General features: G+C 46.1%; 1 protein-coding gene across 1 annotated transcript in view; it reads left to right on the top strand.

Moving 5' to 3' along the window:
- The first annotated feature begins 4,930 nt into the window (after window positions 1-4,930).
- The window catches only part of vwc2 (von Willebrand factor C domain containing 2), a 76,380-nt gene continuing 62,554 nt past the window's right edge, over window positions 4,931-18,756 (top strand). Inside the window, exons 1-2 of the mRNA XM_085989356.1 lie at window positions 4,931-5,872; window positions 7,211-7,673. Of these exons, the coding sequence (XP_085845482.1) occupies window positions 7,257-7,673 (417 nt within the window). The 5' untranslated portion in view covers window positions 4,931-5,872; window positions 7,211-7,256. The remainder of the gene's footprint in view (window positions 5,873-7,210; window positions 7,674-18,756) is intronic.

The following is an 18,756-nucleotide window of genomic DNA, read 5'->3' as shown; positions in this document are numbered from 1 at the left end:
CTGTCAATCAAAAAATGACCGCACCCGCGCTGCGCCCCGCCTCGGCGCTATCCCTCTGCACCGCCGGCTTAGCGCCTAAAGATAGTCGTGTAACGCCTCTTTTAGCGCTCCAGCAACCTCTTAGGGCGAAGCAACTGAATTTCGGCGAAGCGGGCACAACTTTGGGGTGGGCGCTAAAGTCGGGCGGGCGCTAACGTTAGCGCCCCAAAACTGGCAAAACTGAATTTCTAGGCCATAAAGACTTGCACTTATGTAGTATCCTGTCACATCACTCAAAATTTGTCACCTGTAATAAATTACTTTGAAGAGCAGTGACTTTTGTTATGTTAATAACTCTCTGAATAAAGCAGAAATCAGCAGCAGGAGTTCCTCAGGGCAGTGTCCGAGGCCCAACTCTCTTCAGCTGCTTCATCAATGACTTTCCCTCCATCATAAGGTCAGAAGTGGGAATATTCGCTGAGGCCTGCACAGTGTTCAGTGTCATTTGCAACTCCTCAGATAATGAAACAGTCCATGCCAGCATGCAGCAAGACCTGGACGATATTCAGGCTTAGGCTGATAAGTGGCAAGTAGCATTCGCGCTACACAAGTGCCAGGCAATGGCCATCTCCAACAAGAGAGAGTCTAACCACCTCCCCTTGACATTCAATGGGATTACCATCACCAAATCCCCCACCATCAGTATCCTGTGGGGTCACCATTGACCAGAAACTTAACTGGACCAGCTACATAAATGCTGTGGCTACAAGAGCAGGTCAGAGGCTGGGCATTCTGCAGCGAGTGACTCACCTCCTGACTCCCCAAAGCCTTTCCACCATCTACAAGGCACAAGTCAAGAGTGTGATGGAATACTCTCCACTTGCATGGATGAGTACAGCTCCAACAACACTCAAGAATTTCGACACCATCCAGGACAAATCAGGCCGCTTTATTGGCACCGCATCCACCACCTTAAACATTCACTCCCTCCACCACTGGTGCACTGTGGTTGCAGTGTGTACTATCTGCAAGATACACTGCAGCAAATCACCAAGGCAGCACCTCCCAAACCTGTGACCTCCACCACCTAGAAGGACAAGGGCAGCAGGTGCATGGGAACACCACCACCTCCAAGTTCCCCTCTAAGTTACACACCAGGTCACACCATCCTGACTTGGAAATATATCGCCATTCCTTCATCGTCGCTGGGTCAAAATCCTGGAACTCACTCCCTAACAGCACTGTGGGAGTACCTTCACCACACGGACTGCAGCAGTTCAAGAAAGTGGCTCACCACCACCTTCTCAAGGGCAATTAGCGATGGGTAATAAATGTTGGCCTTGCCAGCAACGCCCACATCCCATGAGTGAATAAAACAAAAGCTCCCCCACTAGGTCAATTGGTAAATGTGCTGCTTAGTGCGCAATACAGACCGGAAGATCCTAATTTCAATTTCCAGTCTCTGCTGAGGTAACCGTGCATGCTCCACCCAGCATCAGCTGGCAGTCCAGCCAAAGAGAAGTCCGAAGGTAAGTACTTATTTATTTTTGTGGGGCAAGGAGGAGAAAGAGGGGTCTCCTGGGCTGCACAAAAATAGCCTGGGCCACTGCTGCACTATGTTCCTCCTCCCAAGAACAGACCCCCCCCCCCCATTGACCGACTTTCTCCAGGCCCAGAGTCCGGCCTGGCTGCCCAATATTGCAGCAGCCCAGAGCCAACGGTTTTACAGGTGAGACTGGGAAATGGGGTGGCCGTGGGGCCCAGCATTTCCTGCAGAGCTAGGCCGAGCGCGGGCTGCATTCAGGGCAACACAATATTGATCATGTTTCAGGCGCAGGAGCTGGAGGCCTATTTTTTTGCCTATACTAATATGTCAGGTGACACACTACCAGCTCGTAATGAAGGTGCACTTCCTGTCTGCCATATTGGAGGCTTAAGTGCCTGTTTTAGTGCCCAAAAAATTAGCACCGGGCCATAGAATTTCTATGGCATTGCTTCAGGAAAAGAGGGAAAATAAGTGATAAAAATTGGAAATGAATAAAATAAGTTGTCTTTATTTTTTAATTTTCTTACTTTGTAGCTTAACATAGAGAGTTCCCTTTTGGTTTAGTAAAAAGTATTTTATTATTGGTGCTCTGTATTTTAACTTGGAATTTTTCAGTTTTACGATTCAAGTATAATAAAATGCCACAACTCAGTACATAGATACACAATGTAAAAAATTTGAACAATGGCTTTGAATGTCCTCAGGGTTAATGCCACTGTGTGGGTTTTATCGGGATATATGGGGGCTAGCAGGATCAGGTACTGGAGCTGGATTCACTTACACCAGGTCTCCATCCCATTCTTGAAGTGCTGGTGTTTCCTGCAAGGGGATAGTTCTGGCATCTGCAGGACTTGCGGAATGGCACAATCCAGCAGAATTACCAGCAGTCCCACCCCCACTGTCCACTACATGCAATCATTGTAAGCTGGCAGAAATAGGGAATGCCAATTTTGGAAAGGCCAGGTTTCTCACGGCAGCCAGTCACAAAGCAATTGTTTGCTGAAGGAAAGCTGCTTTCCTGAAAAAGGGCCAGTTCTTGATGGTTCCATGCTTTTTCGGCTGAACCTGCTGGCATTGTGCCTCAGTGGCTGGCCAATACCACAATTTTCTCTCCCACAGCTGCACCACTGCTGGCATGGGTGCTTGCTCACCATTTAAATGACTTGCCCCAGCTAACGATCGAGAGCTGGTAATGATGCTCTGCGATTGTTACGGCAGCAAGAATTGTAGAGTTTTGGAGCCCATATATTTAAAGAACAAGAGCACTGAGATTCAAAGGACGACAGGGGTCAGGCCTCCATTGCTACACAGTGTAGGAGATGGAGTTACACTCTTTTGAAGTGGGGTGCCATACAAGTGAGCTTTGGGAGACTCTTACACAGCCATACTGACTTCCAGATTTTGGTGGCCATGCCATTTTTATGCTACACATCCAAAAAGTATGCAGCTCTGACTAGCGGCCACCTGTTTACTTGTGAAGTTCAAGTTAATGTTAAGTACGATTGCCAGTGCAGATAAGCAATGGTTTGGGGTGGAGATGGATCTTCTTGAATAAGCAAGACTGGAGGGAAGGAGCTGCAATTTCTTATTATAGGTTTGAGGAGAATAAGGACTATTGATCAGAAATCAATTACCCAAAGACAGTCCCAAAGCCATTCCCTGAACATTGCCCTATCTCCAACTTGTCTGCTATTATGATGTTCCTTTTCTAAAAAAAAAATAGGTTAATAAGGGGCTTGTTGAGACTTCTGCTCTATTCATTTTAGTAGGGCATTTACTGAGGGTAGTACTCCAGGTGGAATTTTGCAGTCGATTATATTTATATCTACTTTTAAATTCAGCATCTGATACCTGATGCAGTATCGCCCCATCTCTTACAGAGAGTATAATGTTTAACAGTTTATTTGGAGAGGTAAGAAATCTGATGGACATTAACCCATTTTCTTTGACAATCTCATAATGGGTATCCATCCAGATTCTGCAGCATCACTGTCATCCAGTCGTCTGATGCCTGGTAGTCTAGTTGGGCTGATGAATTTACGTTCCCTGGTAGAACATGGATGGATTTATCTTTGTTGCCTGCTGATCTATTTTTCAGTACATGTCAGTGGTTGTCTTGGGGGGGGGGGGGTTATTTAAAAGATATGTTAATAGTATTTTAATATGTTTATTCTCATTCTGAAGCACAGCATCTGCTCTGAGGTGCTTTATGAATGCATGGCAATTAATCAATTATACATGAAAGTTCTCTTGACAACAAGACAAAAAGTGAAAACTGGGGTGCTCATGGGGAAGGTATGTGCTTTATGGAATTGAATATCTCTCCGGGAAAATTGCAATACCTCTCCCAAAGCAACTTTAATTAAAACAATGCAGTATTTAAAATATATATTATATATACACAGATGTATTTAAAATCAGATATACGACACTTATTTTCATTATTACTCTGGACCCTGTCAGTAATATTTGCCCAATAACAGCAGCAATTGTCATGTCTCTTCCCACTTCGATCCTCTGCTAATGTTTCAGATATCAGTAAAGTTACTTGCAAATTACCTTTATTACTTTGTGGACAAGGGTTGGAAGAATCAGCAATTGCAAGTTATCCTTCAGTTCGGATTAGGCTGGGACAAAGCTCAAAAAAGCAACCTCTGCTCTAAGCAAACTGTCCACTTACTGGTTCAAAACAAAGATGACCCAATTTGCACTCACAAATGCCAATGTCTGGAATTTCATGCGTATTTGCTTTCGGATTGGGGTGCAAATCAAAGACACGGCCTCAAAAATCACAGAATTTGGGGTATATGTACAATATGTCTAAATCTCCTTGATCTTTTATAATGGTCTACCGATCCCGCAGCCCGAACACGTCCCACCCATAGTAATGGTCCCGACCCCAGGTTACAGAGCCTTATACATGAGTTTCCTGCAATTGCGTTTGCTTAGAGACTCTCTTCAAATTAAGTCATTTTACTGGTTTTATTGCAATTCTTTGAGCTTTTCTTTAAAAAAAATTCCTCATTGAGACCTGCACTGTATTTTTTGTTTCTTTTAATACATTTTATGGCATAAGTCCCATTAAAAATTGAAACGCTTCCCCATTGCAGGTTCTTAAACATGCTGTGCTTAATGTGCATGAATGATGGTTGAACAAGTTGAAACTTTAATGTTCGTACTTAAGAGTTTTTGGCCTTGGGCCCTAATTATTTACGCTGAGTTACATTCCGGCGTATTCTAATGAGATTCGCAGGGTAACTTGACATCGGCAGAATGGGCGCGGGAATGGGTGCACGTTAAGTCTAACTTCCCGGTTGTGCCCACGGAGGAAATTCCAGGACAAGTTACAAAAGTAAAAAAATAAGCAGTGATTCGGGAATAGACTCTTCAAGTGAAGTACTTTGCACTCTTCCCACTTTTGCTCAATCTTCAGGAGGACCTGAGAGCGCACGGTAGAATCTCCTGTCTCCCCAATAATCAAAGTTCAGACTCGGGCTGGGCACCTCACAGAAACGGAGCCGAACCTCAACCTGATTTAACCAAAATAAAGCAACGTTTAGATCCCATCAATCCAGCACCACAAGCCTCCCTCTCCAACCTTTCTCTTCCGTCGTTTTTTTCTTTCCTTTTCCAGATTTGCATTTCGATTCCGACTCCTACATTTCGCTGACTTTTAACTTTAAAAAAAATGTAGCATTTTTTTCACCGGTGCTTTCTGATTTGGGCAGCTCTGTGTGTTTCATTGCGAAGTGACTAAAATGGCCAAACTGCACTCTCACGTTTTGAAAATTGCGTTGATAATTTGGCTTAATTGGCGTCTGATCACTCGCTCGAGTTAGTGATTTGTTCTGTAAAACCCAGACTTGTTTGGAAAGCTGCCGGGATCTCGGCGAACAGAGCCTGGGTGTTTTTTTTTGCCGACGAAAAATAATCCAATTAATTTTCTCCAACAGGGATGAGTTTGCCTGTGGTTATGGGTCCATTCGGAGTGTGAGGTGTTTACAGGTCGCGCAGGGATGGAGTAGACGGAGAAACACAGATTTCCCCCCGGACCGTCTCTTTCTGCATCAGCTGCTTGTTGCTGTGGATTGGAATTCAGTTGTGGAGTTACATTATTTCGGGTCAGTGGTGTTCATCCTCTTAATGTGAGGCTACAGCGGCCACATCCTGAGCGGAATCGGCCAGGCAACGCGTTTCCACGTCGGCAGGTCAGAGCTTTTCCCACCAAAGCCCCTTCAAATAGCGGCGACTCTTCAGCTACGGAAAACAGTCTTGGGTTTTCTTCAATTTTAGTGACACGTCCGTCACACACACACACACAAAACCACAATGACTAAGATCACGCAGGTAACTAGTTCTGACTTTTATTAGTTGTTGCCAGAGGCTTAACATCGCCGGCCTGTCTGAAAGGCATTATTGATAAATATATGGAAGAGCGTATTGCTGTTTATTTTATTGAAAGTTTGTGGTTGCTGAAGCCCGGTGTGTTTAGACGGTGTCTGAGTCCGGGTGTCTGGATCGTGTGTAACAGCAACAGCTGCATTAAATGCCATCTCGGTTTCGCAGCAGTCATCTTATCCTTTGCAAACACGTCAAATAATAATAACAATAATAAAATGTCAGGAGGTGGTCGGTAATGCTCGCTCCCGGAAACTTGCCCGGTTTCCCGGTATCTGCTGTAGCCGCTGGGGTGCCGCTCACACCAGCTCGCTGCTGGAGCTGACTGCGCGCCTCGCCACCGTTCGCCTGGATGCAATAAAATGCCACCAGGCGTTGCATTTTCTGACTGGAATCTCCTCTTTTCACCAGCTTATTCAGATCTTCAGTGAATAAACCACCACACTTTATGGATGCTGTATTTATTGGGGCATGGCAGATTACCTTATGTTCTGCTTCGCTTGCTGCTAAAAGTGCGTGGTAACCTAAAATATTAGCAGCCTCGTGCAGTTCGCGGTGCTTTTAAGAAGCATTAGGCACGGCCGGTGAACAGGTTGGATTTCTGATCTCTTGGTAATGCATTGTGTGTGGCATTGCCTTGCTACTGTCTCCTTGTGAAGTTTAAGGTGCAGTGACTGCTCTTTAGTTACAGAAGTTGACAGTGTCACAGAAAATAACTGACTAAAGGAAATTACAATTTCCGTTTGTCTCGAGAAGAGAAGTTAAGGGATTTATTTTTTCACAATCAACTTTCAAACTCAATTTGAATTTTCAAGACTTGCCCCTTAACTGAAAATCATCATTAAATAAGCTCGACGCGCTACACTGACTTGTCAGATTTTCCATGTTAAAAATGTGTTTGCATCAAATCATCTGTCTCAAGCAGATTTTAAGCTAATTTCAAATTCCGTTAAAACAATCACAAAATATCTAATTGTTAAAGGAGCATTGTTACTTTATTGGGGAGTTTTCTTGGAACCAGTGAAAAACAGCTTGTTCCAGATTCAGAGGAAATTCTGCCATTTCAAATAATTTAAATTCAGAGACAATTTTAGATCTGTTGTGGCATAAGCAGTGATGTATTTTACTCTGCTGTTTTAATACTAAATCTTAAGAAAATTATCAAAATAAACAGGGAGAATGACACTTATGATGCCATTGTGTCTTTCAAGGTACTTTATCAGATGACAATGCCCCTTTAAAGCTGACATGCCAGGACTGTAAGTGATTGTGCTCTTTTTGTCCTAGTTGGAGAATCTGTGGCTGTGAGGAATGCCCTTAACAAATCCCTGCCATGGCCCCTGGGATTGTCTACTCACCTCTCTTCACCTGCTGCCTACTTTTCATCACCCTCTGCTTTCCCTTTTCCGTGTCCCAGTCCCAGAAAGACACTACCAATGGGGCTGAGTCACTGCCCACGGTCACTGGTGCTGCCTCCACCTCTGAATATTCATACCCAGATTACAGGGGCAAAGGCTGCATGGACGAGAATGGTTTTGTGTATGAAATTGGAGAGGAGTTCACACCGGGTCCCGCCGCCTGCCCATGTGTCTGTACTGAAGATGGCCCACTGTGTGTCAAGCCTGAGTGTCCTAGTTTGCATCCTCGCTGTATCCGAGTGGACACCAGCCGTTGCTGCCCTGAGTGCAAGGAAATGAAAAATTACTGTGAATTTCGGGAAAAGAAATATAAACAATTGGAGGAATTCACGGTAAGAAAAAACTCTCGCTTTCATCTGCTCTTTTATCTTTTATCCTTTCAATCTTAAAACTTTTTTCCTGTAGTATACCAATTCTGTTCCTCTTTACTCCTTCATTTCAAATATTTTATTTATTATTTAATCTCTTATTTCTCCATCCATTTGTTCCAATTCTTTCCTGTAAGCGCTGTCTCAAACTGAGGTATCGGTGTTGGCCAGTCTTTGGTACCTTGCACAAAGAGCCATTACTCATGTGTGAGATTTGACCATGACTGTTGGTAGCCTAATTGATTATGGGGCAGATTATAGCTGAGCGCAATCTATCTTCAGCCAACATCTCCATACATGCTTTCCAGGGGAAGTTATGTGATAGCAATGAACCCTGGGTGATGTTTCTGCTCCCTACGACAGAAGCAGAAATGCTAATTGCAACGTGCCTGTCATTGCCCTATTGTAACATGTTTCTGTGCAGCATTAAACACAAATAAATGCCATAGAATCATATCAACTAATAATGATAAGTTTACTTTCTGAAGCAGCTGCAGAAAGTGGGATTAAATAAAACATGTATAATGAACACAGAGGCTTTTGGTCAGAGTGAGCATGGTTTAGTCTCCATGTTTCATAAATTAAATGCATTTCAATTATTATTTTAATATAGCATCCTCTTAGTTGTAATCATTATTTGTATTTCAACAGCTGTCATTTTATTGTGTGTTATTGTACATGTTACCAAAATGAATCTTATTGTGCCTCTGTTTGATTATGTTAATCCTAATGTTACAACAAAGAGATTTTTCTGGCCTAAAACAGGAGCATTAACAAATTCAAACAGGGGTATGATTCCAAACAACAACACAGCCAGGATCTGAATGAGGGGATAAGAATGAATTTACAGGTGCTGGTTACACAGTATCACTTAACCCGTCTGTTGTTAACCATAATGGCTCAGGTGGGGTATGATACTTAGTAGTTGAGCTTTGTACCTTTTATTGTCCCCTCTGGGATTTCTTCTAAATATTTAGGATATGAACCACTTGCATTATCATGCGGTTCAGAATCACTCAGTAATTGATCATACAATTATTTACAACATAGCACATCGTTGTGTTTCCAATTGTATTGTTTGCCATCACTGGGAAGCTTCTTAACACTGGCCATTTACCTTCTTCATCAAGAAGGCTTTTAGTTGTCTTGGATGAGATCTGGCCTCATGATGGGATGAGTACCAAGTTGGAATAGTTGAAGGCCTCTGAGTAATCATACCAAGGACCTTAGTTACAAGAAGCATATTGCTGACAAGAAAGCCTGAGACTCTGTCTGTGTCACTGCCAATAGAGCAGAATTGAGCATGAATGATGTGGTCAATGATTTTCTTATCTCTGTGGCTAAAGCTGGAAACACATTGAAGCTAGAATTTACTAGATGCTCATCCATCAAGTAGGGTCCTAGCAAAGTATCTGCCCCTCTTTGAAAAGCCTCTTTAAAACATATCTCTTTGATGTTGTTTTCAGCCATCACCCCTAATCCATCTACCTCAATTTCTTGGCTCTGGTTATTTTTTTAGTGTAACTTGTTGAAATGGGATCAGTGGTAAACCTGGTACATCCTTGAGATTTGGAGAGAGCAATATATTGACTTAACAAGCTATTGTAGCAGGAATCAATCTGTATTCAAGTTGAAAGATGAAGCAGTGTATGCTACATGTACACTAATGAACCAGCTTACTGAAAGGAATCTGATCACACATTGCATTGCTTAGGTAATGGTATGGTGACAGGTGTGAATGATATTCATCCCAGTAACCTTTGTAATACAAAAAGTGCCCAAACAGTTCTCCTTCATGGTTTGGAGCTCTTAGCCATGGGCTAGGCCCAAGATTGTTGTAGAAAAGGAAAACAGTAACATCAAGTGAAGGTTCTTGCCTGCACCAACTTTTTGCTCAGGACACTAAGAGGAGTTAGCCTCTTGGCTGGCATATCTCTTTACTAACTATCTTACCTGAGGACCTGGATTAAGCAGTTGGTGGTGAGTAAGGTTGTTTAATGACACCTGTTGGACATCAAGGTGGTTGACATGTGTAGGTTTTTCCACCATGCTCAAGGCAGTTTGCCATCAAATAGCTCATGAGGACATTTTGAACCATAACTGGACTGGAAGGTGTTACTTGCATATGTGAAAATGTATTTTTGTATTCAGGGTTCAGTGCCTAACTTTATTGGATTGCCCAGAGGCAAGAAGTTGCTGTTGAAGCTCTGAAGCTCTAACTGGTGGAACCAATGTTCAATGGTGTATGGTGTTTATCCATTCTGTAGTCAAGAAGATGGTGGCAGTATAATCATACATTAAGCATGAAATGTGCTGCTCACCATGTCGCTCATGAGGTGATCTTAGAATCTACTATTTAACCTAGCAGGGGCTCAGATCTATGTTTGTCAGTTGTCTAATGACTAATTCTTGACTATCCTCGTCTGACGATCTCTTAGGGCTCAAATCGGCTCCACGCTCACAAGCCTGCAGATGAGAGACAGTTTGATGAACTATGGCAGATTCAGTAATCTGACACCGAGATATCTCTTTAAACCAATGCCCAGACAAGTAAATGGTCCTGACAGGGGAAGCAGTGGGAAGCTCACCAGTGCCTTAAATTGGTAAATCATACAGTCTTAGTTGGTTAAACTCTAGTGGTACACCTGCACACATTTTGGGGCTCTAAGGCTTAAGCTTTGAAATGTTTCACTTTCATTCTCTGCCCTTAGGTAAATGGGGCAAGTCCCTCTTGGAACATGGGAACATAGGAACAGGAGTAGGCCACTAAGCCCTCGAGCCTGTTCTGCCATTCAATGAGATCATGGCTGACCTGTGACCTAACTCTATGGGGTCGATTTTAACTCAGCCATGAGGTGGGCTTTGAGGCGTGTGGGGGGTTAAAATCGCAAAAACTGGGGATCGGGACCCCCCCCCCCCGCATGGTTCTCAACCCCGAGCCATTTTAACCCAGGCGTGTCTGATGGTCCCGAATCAGTCCCGCCTCCAACAGGCGGGACTGGTCTTTAAGGCCCTTAATCAGCAATAATTGGCCTTTATAATGCCATTTTAACAGGCCCTTGCATTTTTAACCCTTTTCCCACGTAAAACACGCCGGTGGGGATCACGCCTGTGAAACCTGGCGTGAGCACTATTGGCTTGCTGACTATCAGCTGCAGGTCAACCATTAAAGAGGAGATTTGATCAGTCATCATTTGCAGGTGGCAGAACTTTGTTGTTTCAGGCCTGGGGCAACTTTTACCAGGCTTAACCACACCTGTGGAAGGTTGGAGCCTCACACACATCTCCAGTGTGAACTCCTGGGAAACCCCTCTTGCCACCCTCACTCAGCGCTTCCTCAACAGAGGCATATACCAGAAGCATGGGAGCCATTTATTTCCTTCTGGGCATTAGATGAGCTCGAACACCAGCCGTGGCACCAGCAGAACCAGGAACAACAGCAGCAGCAACAGGAGCGCCAGGCTGCTGCTCACCCACCTGAAGCTGCACAGGCTAGAAGGGGCCAGCGCATGGAAGTGGCTTGAGAGCACCTTGCTGCACATCAGGGGACTATGGGGACCCGTTTCTGCACTGGCAGTCCTACGCCGAAGGACTTCCATGAAGGTCTGGTTTCTCTGTTCAATAGATGCCCATCGCTCCTCAAGAGATGTCATTCTATTATGAACACTCACCATGTTTTCCATACCCTGGCGACTTATCTCCTCCATGGAGGTTGCCATCCTTTCCATGGTGATGCGTTCATGTGCCAATGACTCCACAAAGGCTCTGCTCATGTTTACTATGGACTCCTCCATTCGCTCCACACTCACATCGACCCTGGAGACAAAACCTGCCAGAGACTCCTGCATCTGTTCCTGGAGTTGCAGCCCCGCTGATCTTATGGATGGACCCAAAGGCAGAGGGTTGACATGCAGCTGAGCCAAGCTGGCAGAGTCCTGCGCCCTCCAACTAGCACACTCCACTGCTGTCCCTGTCTCCACAATCTGCTGATGCTCACTTGTGAGCTGTGATACACCAGGTGACAACACTACTCTATGTCCTGAAGGTCCCCCCGAGGTGTGAGTGTCTGCGCTGGTGCTGGGTGCACTTATTTCTGCTGACGCTGCAGCAGGTTGCAGATTCCTCTGAGGAGACTGGAATCTCAGGCTCTTCCTTCTGGACAGTGGGGATGGGGGCTTTTGATGGTCCTGTGGGGGAGTAAAGGAAAGAGAGTTAGAGATGTGAGGTCAAGGTTACATGCACATTGCATATTGCAGATGATCATAGGTCCATCTGTTATAGCTTCAGAATCATTATCAGCGACTCATGCAATGTCAATGAGAGAGATGGAAAACTATTCCTGTGGTGTATGTGCCTTTAAGAGCCCCAGGTGTGCTGTAATGCCGGTAATTGCCACTCGGGCTATATAAGCCTGTATATTGTGTATATCCGTTAGAACCCCCCCCCCCCCGCAGACTTTGCTTAGTAAATACCTATGAACCAACTCCTGTCTTCAGTGTCTTTATCAACACACGGCCACTACAATTCCGTCCCCCACATGCGCCTCATCCTCCAGTCCTACGATCTCCAGGACTGCCTCCTCCCAGGGGGTGAGGTGGGCTACTGATGATGGCTCTCCTCCTGTCCTCACTCGTTCTCTTTTATTGTGAGCTCTCTTTTCCTGCAACGAGGGAGACAAGTGGAGTTTGAGTGAGAATGAAGGAGTGAGTGTAGAGAATCCATAGAATAGATGCTTAGAAGGAGACAAAATGGAGTGAGGTGGCAAGACCAAGGGCCCTCCCTGTGTGTTGTCAGTTTTCATAGCATCAGAGTGATAGGGAGTGTGAGGGCTGCATAGTCGAATAGTTAGGTGAATGTGAGCATAGAGAGGGAATGGGTAAGGGTTCATGGATGTGAGTGACAAATGGGATGTGGAGGAAGAGATTGCTAAAGCTGAGTGCTGGTGAGGAGAGGCAATGGAGATCAGGTTAAGAGTGATGGGAACTTCATACTCACGTTTCCAGTGTGCTGAAGGTCATGAAATCTCTTCCTGCCCTGTATCTAGGTTCTGCGGGTAGCCGACGTCGTCAAAACGGGGTGCAGACCTCGGACTTTCTTTTGCCATTCTGCTTCCAGCTCAGTGTATCAGCAAATGCCAAAAGGTTGGCAGCCTGCAGAAGAAGCAAGGCTTGTTGCAGACCCTAAATGCAGCAGCAATAATGATGTCATATTATGCGACTTTCTGATTGGAAATACTCATTTGCCAAGGGTTCCCACACGTTGGAAATCAATTGGCCAATTGAGTTAAAATTGCATCAATCTCACACACCCATTTAGATTCGTGTGGGAAACACCAAATTCGGGGAACCCAACAATTCCCTGCACCTGAGTTAAAATCGACCCCCATATATCCACCTTTGCCCCCATATCACTTTAATACCCCTGGTTAACAGAAATCTATTAATCTCAGATTCAAAATTAACAATTGATCTAGCATCAACTGCCATTTGCAGAAAAGAGTTCCAAACTTCTACCACTCTTTGTGTGCAGAAGTGTTTCATAACTTCACTCCTGAAAAGCCTGGCTCTAATTTTTAGGCTATGTCCCCTAGTCCTAGCAGAAATAGTTTCTCTCTATCTACCCTATCAGCTCCCCTTAATATCTTGAAAACTTCAGTCAAATCTCCCCTTTATCGTCTAAATTCCAGAGAATACAACCCTAGTTTGTGTAATCTCTCCTTGTAATTTAACCCTTGGAATCCAGGTATCATTCTAGCAAATCTACGCTGCATTCCCTCCAAGGCCAATATGTCCTTCCTAAGGTGTGGTGCCCAGAACTGCTCACTCAGGTGTGGTCTAACCAGGGCTTTGTATAGCTGTAGTATGACTTCTAACTCCTTGCATTCTAGTCCTCTTGATATAAAGACCAGCATTCCATTAGCCTTTTAAATTATTTTTTGTCCCTTTCCATAACATTTTAATGATCTATGTACATGGACCCCTAAGTCTCTTTAGACGTCCACTACTTCTAGTTTTTCTACACTTAGAAAGTACTCTGATCTATCCTTTTCAGGTCTAAAGTGGATGACCTTACACTTGTCTACATTGAAATCCATTTGCCACAGTTTTGCCCATTCACTTAATCTATTAATATCTCTTTGTAATTTTATGCTTACATCTACACTACTTACAATGCCGCCTATCTTTCTGTCATCGGCAAACTTGGATATGTGGCTCTCTAACCTGTCATCTAAGTCGTTAATAAATACAGTGAATAGTTGAGGCCCCAACACCGATCCCTGTGGAACGCCACTAGTCGCACCCTGCCAATTAGAGTACCTGCCCATTATCCCTACTCACTGTCTCTTGCTGCTCAGCCAATTTCCTAACCAGGTCAATAATTTGCCCTCAATTCCATGAGCTTTAGCTTTAGCTAACAGTCACTTATGAGGGACTTCATCAAATGCCTTTTGGAAGTCCATATAAATAACATCCATAGACATTCCCCTGTCCACTACTTTAGTCACCTCTTCAAAACATTCAATCATGTTCGTCAGGCATGATCTACCCTTTACATAGATACATAGAAGATAGGAGCAGGAGTTGGCCATTCGGCCCTTCGAGCCTGCTCCGCCATTCAATGAGATCATGGCTGATCATCCAAATTCAGTACCCTGTCCCTGCTTTCTCTCCATATCCCTTGATCCCTTTAGCCTTAAGAAATATATCCAACTCTTTCTTGAATATACTTAATGAACTGGCCTCCACCGCCCTCTGTGGCAGAGAATTCCACAGGTTCACCACTCTCTGGGTGAAGAAATTCCTCCTCATTTCAGTCCTAAATGGCTTACCCCTTATCCTTAGACTATGACCCCTGGTTCTGGACTCCCCGGCCATCAGAAACATCCTTCCTGCATCTAGTCTGTCCAGGCCTGACAGAATTTTATAGGTTTCGATGAGATCCCCTCTCAATCTTCTAAACTCCAGTGAGTATAAGCCCAATCGACCCAATCTCTCCTCATACGTCATTCCTGCCATCCCAGGTATCAGCCTGGTGAATTTTTGCTGCACTCCTTCCATGGCAAGAACGTCCTTCCTCAGGTAAGGCGACCAAAACTGCACACAATACTCAAGGTGTGGTCTCACCAAGGCCCTGTACAACTGTAGCAAGACACCCTTGTTCTTGTACTCGAACCCTCTTGCTACGAAGGCCAACATACCATTTGTCTTCTTAACTGCCTGCTGCACCTGCATGCTTACCTTCAGCGACTGGTGTACAAGAACACCCAGGTCTCTTTGCACTTCCCCTTCTCCCAAACTATTACCATTCAAATAATAATCTGCCTTCCTGTTTTTGCCACTAAAGTGGATAACCTCACATTTATCCACATTATAGTGCATTTGCCATGTTTCTGCCCACTCACCCAACCTGTCCAAATCGTGCTGGAGTTTCATGACATCCTCCTCACAGCATACCCTCCCCCCCAGCTTTGTGTCGTCTGCAAATTTGGAGATATTACATCCAATTCCCTCGTCCAGATCATTAATATATATTGTGAACAGCTGGGGTCCTAGAACCGATCCTTGCGGCACCCCACTAGTCACTGCCTGCCACTCGGAAAACGACCCGTTTATTCCAACTCTTTGCTTTCTGTCCGCCAACCAGTTCTCTATCCAAGTCAATACCTTGCCCCCAATCCCATGTGCCTTAATTTTGCACGCTAATCTCTTATGCGGGACCTTATCGAAAGCCTTCTGAAAGTCCAAATACACCACATCCACTGGTTCTCCCTTATCTATTTTACCAGTTACATCCTCAAAAAATTCCAGTAGATTAGTCAAGCATGATTTACCTTTTGTAAATCCATGTTGACTTTGTCCGATCCAGTCACTGCTTTCCAAGTGCTCTGCTATTACATCTTTTATAATGGACTCTAGCATTTTCCCCACTACCGATGTCAAGCTTACCGGTCTATAATTCCCCGCCTTTTCTCTACCACCTTTTTTGAATAGTGGGGTAAAATTAGCTACCCGCCAATCCATGGGTACCGTTCCAGAGTCTATCGAGTTCTGGAAGATGACCAGCAATGCATCTACTATTTCTAGGGCCACTTCCTTAAGTACCCTGGGATGTAGATTATCAGGCCCTGGGGATTTATCGGCCTTCAGTCCCATCAATTTTCCTAACACCATTTTCCTACAAATACTGATTTCTTTCAGTTCCACCCTTTCATCAGACCCTATGTTTCCTGGCATCTCTGGGAGGTTATTTGTGTCCTCCTTTGTGAAGACAGAACCAAAATATGTATTTAGTTGGTCTGTCATTTCTTTGTTCCCCATTATATATTCCCCCGATTCTGACTGCAAGGGACCTACGCTTGACTTCACCAATCTTTTTCTCTTCACATATCTATAAAAGCTTTTACAGTCAGTTTTTATGTTCTCTGCAAGCTTATTCTCATATTCTATTTTCCCTTTCTTAATTAATCCCTTTGTCCTCCTTTGAATCCTAAACTGCTCCCAATCCTCAGGGTTATTGCTTTTTCTGGCCAATTTGTATGCCCTCTCCTTGGACCTTATGCTATCCCTAATTTCCCTTGTTAGCCATGGTTGGGTCACCTTTTTTGTTTTATTTTTATGCCAAACTGGGATGAACAAATTCTGTAGTTCATCCATTCGGTCTTTGAATGTTTGCCATTGCCTATCCACTGTCAACCCTTTGAGTGCCATTCCCCAATCAATCCTACCCAACTCGCTCCTCAGACCATCATAGTTTCCTTTATTTAAATTGAGGACCCTAGTCTCCGAGTCAACTACTTCATTCTCCATCTTAATGAAGAATTCGATCATATTATGATCGCTCCGACCCAAGCGGTCTCTTACAACAAGATTGCTAATTAACCCTTTCTCGTTACATAATACCCAGTCTAAGATGGCCTGATCTCTTACAAATCCACGCTGGCTCTCTCTGATCAGCTGCAAATTTTCAGGGTGTTCAGTCACTCTATCCTTAATTATAGACTCTAGTAATTTCCCAACACCAGATGTTAGGGTAACTGGTCTATAGGCCTAGAAATTCAGTATAGCCACTTTTGGGGCGGTAAAGTCGGGCGGGCGCTAAAGTTAGCGCCCGCCGGAAAGTGGAGGCCACTTCGCCGAAATTCAGTAGCTTTGGCCAAGGAGTTTGGGCGAGCGCTGAAACTGGCGTTGCACTCCTATCTTTAGGCGCTAAGCCAGCGGTGCGGACTGATAACGCCGAGGCCGGGCGCAGCGCAGGTGCGGTCATGTTTTGATTGACAGCAGACACCCTGACGCCGGCCAGCTCTTAAAGGGGGAAGGGTCGACTTTGTCTGCAGCCACGCCCTGGATAGTGGAGCCCTGCAGCTAGGCCTGAACACTGCTGGTGGACCCAAATAGCGCCTGAAGCCATGCAGAAGGCCCGTGAACGAGCGCAGCGCTTCTCAGAGCATGCTTTGAGGGTGCTGCTTAGGGGGTTGGAAAAGAACAGAGAGATCTTGTGCCCGGACAGTGGCAAGAAGGCTCCCAGGAGGCAGTACAGGAGAGCCTGGAGGGAATTCGCCCAGAGGGTGTCAGCCAACAGCGATGCCCCCAGGACTGGTGACCAATGCCGCAAGAAGTACAACGACCTCAGTCGGTTGGTCAGGGTGAGTACCCTTTCCAGTGTCCTCCTCATCCTTGCATGTGCACCTCACATTATGGGCAAAGGGACCTCAAAGGCCTAATGGCCAGCCCTCCTCCCGCAGCTATGGCACTGGCATGATCATCAATAGCACTCTCTGCACTTAACACACTGGCCAAGCTATTCGACCATGGGAGGCAGTGCACACAACAACAGGGCACCACACTGTACTTAGAGGCCGTCCTTTCTCTTGCAGGCCAAGCTGGCGCGGAATTTGAAGAGCCAGACTGTCACCGGGGGAGGCCGTGCCCAGTTCCAGGAGCTCAGTCAGCTGGAGGAGAGCGTGGCTCGACTCATGCGTGGCCGGGTGACTGGCCCCGTTGCTATTGGAGATGCCGACCCTGTGCTGGGACCCAATGGTAAGGACATGACCGTTTGGACCTCTCTGGTTCCCCTTGCGCTTCAGATCTACATCCTTTGCCACTGTCCCACCAATGCGCATAATGGCACCACTCATGCCTCCCTCGCTGACGCCCTGTCCTCACTCTAAAGCTACTCTTGTGCCTTCCTGCTTTCAGCTGGTGAGGAGGAGGTCCCTGAAGCTGAGAGTGCCAGTGCCTCGGAAGAGGAGGACGACGAGGACCAAGAGGAAGGCGGCACATCGGGGGAACCCTCATCCGCGCCAGGGGATGGCAATGGAGGGGACACGTCTTGCCTGGAGGAGAGCCAGGGGGAAGTGTTGCAGGGGGGTGTAGCTCCTGGGCCCAGTGGCGTCCAGGCACGCGGGAAGGGTCGGGCAGCACGGCTGCCTTCTCCCCAGAGGGAGAGTCCGCCCTCCAGTCCGGAGACGGTCCTCGCCCAGGAGGTGCGCCTCCTTGATGAAATGTCCGCGGCCTCGGAGCGGCGCCACAACGAGTTCATGGGGGTTGTGGGACAGTTGCCTCAGGCCATTGAGTCCCTGGCTCATAGTGTGGCCAATTTCGGGGACTTACAGGCCAGGGGTGTTGAGCAACTCGCGGCAGCACAGGCCAGGGGTGTCGACCAACTCGCGGCAGCACAGGACGCGAGTCGCGAGTTCATGAGTGGTGCCATCCAGACACTGGCTGATCTGATGCGGGCACAGACCAGGGCAGTTCGCGCACTCACTTCTGCCACACTCGCTGTGTCACGGAAGCATCGCCAGGGCACCCGCCGCCCTGCTGCAGCACAGCGGTCTGGCCTTCACCAGATTGCTGCGCTTGCTGCAGTACCAGCCCGGCCGAGTGCCAGTGTCTCTGGCGACCAGCGAGCACCTGGCATCAGCCAGCTTGCCCCCATTGCTGCAGCCGCCACTGCCACTCCCCCAGCCAAGGTGCGATGAGCTGCTGGAGAGACTGATGCTGGCCAGCCACAGCTGCAGCAGTCAGCAGCCGGCCCCTCCAGGGCCGGA

This window comes from Somniosus microcephalus, chromosome 5 (assembly GCF_052327205.1).
Source record: "Somniosus microcephalus isolate GS21.2 chromosome 5, FLI_Smic_1.0, whole genome shotgun sequence".
In the NCBI taxonomy this organism is placed as follows: Eukaryota; Metazoa; Chordata; class Chondrichthyes; order Squaliformes; family Somniosidae; genus Somniosus; species Somniosus microcephalus.
Note: the sequence above shows the minus strand (reverse complement) of the source record. Positions and strands in the feature narration are given on the sequence as shown.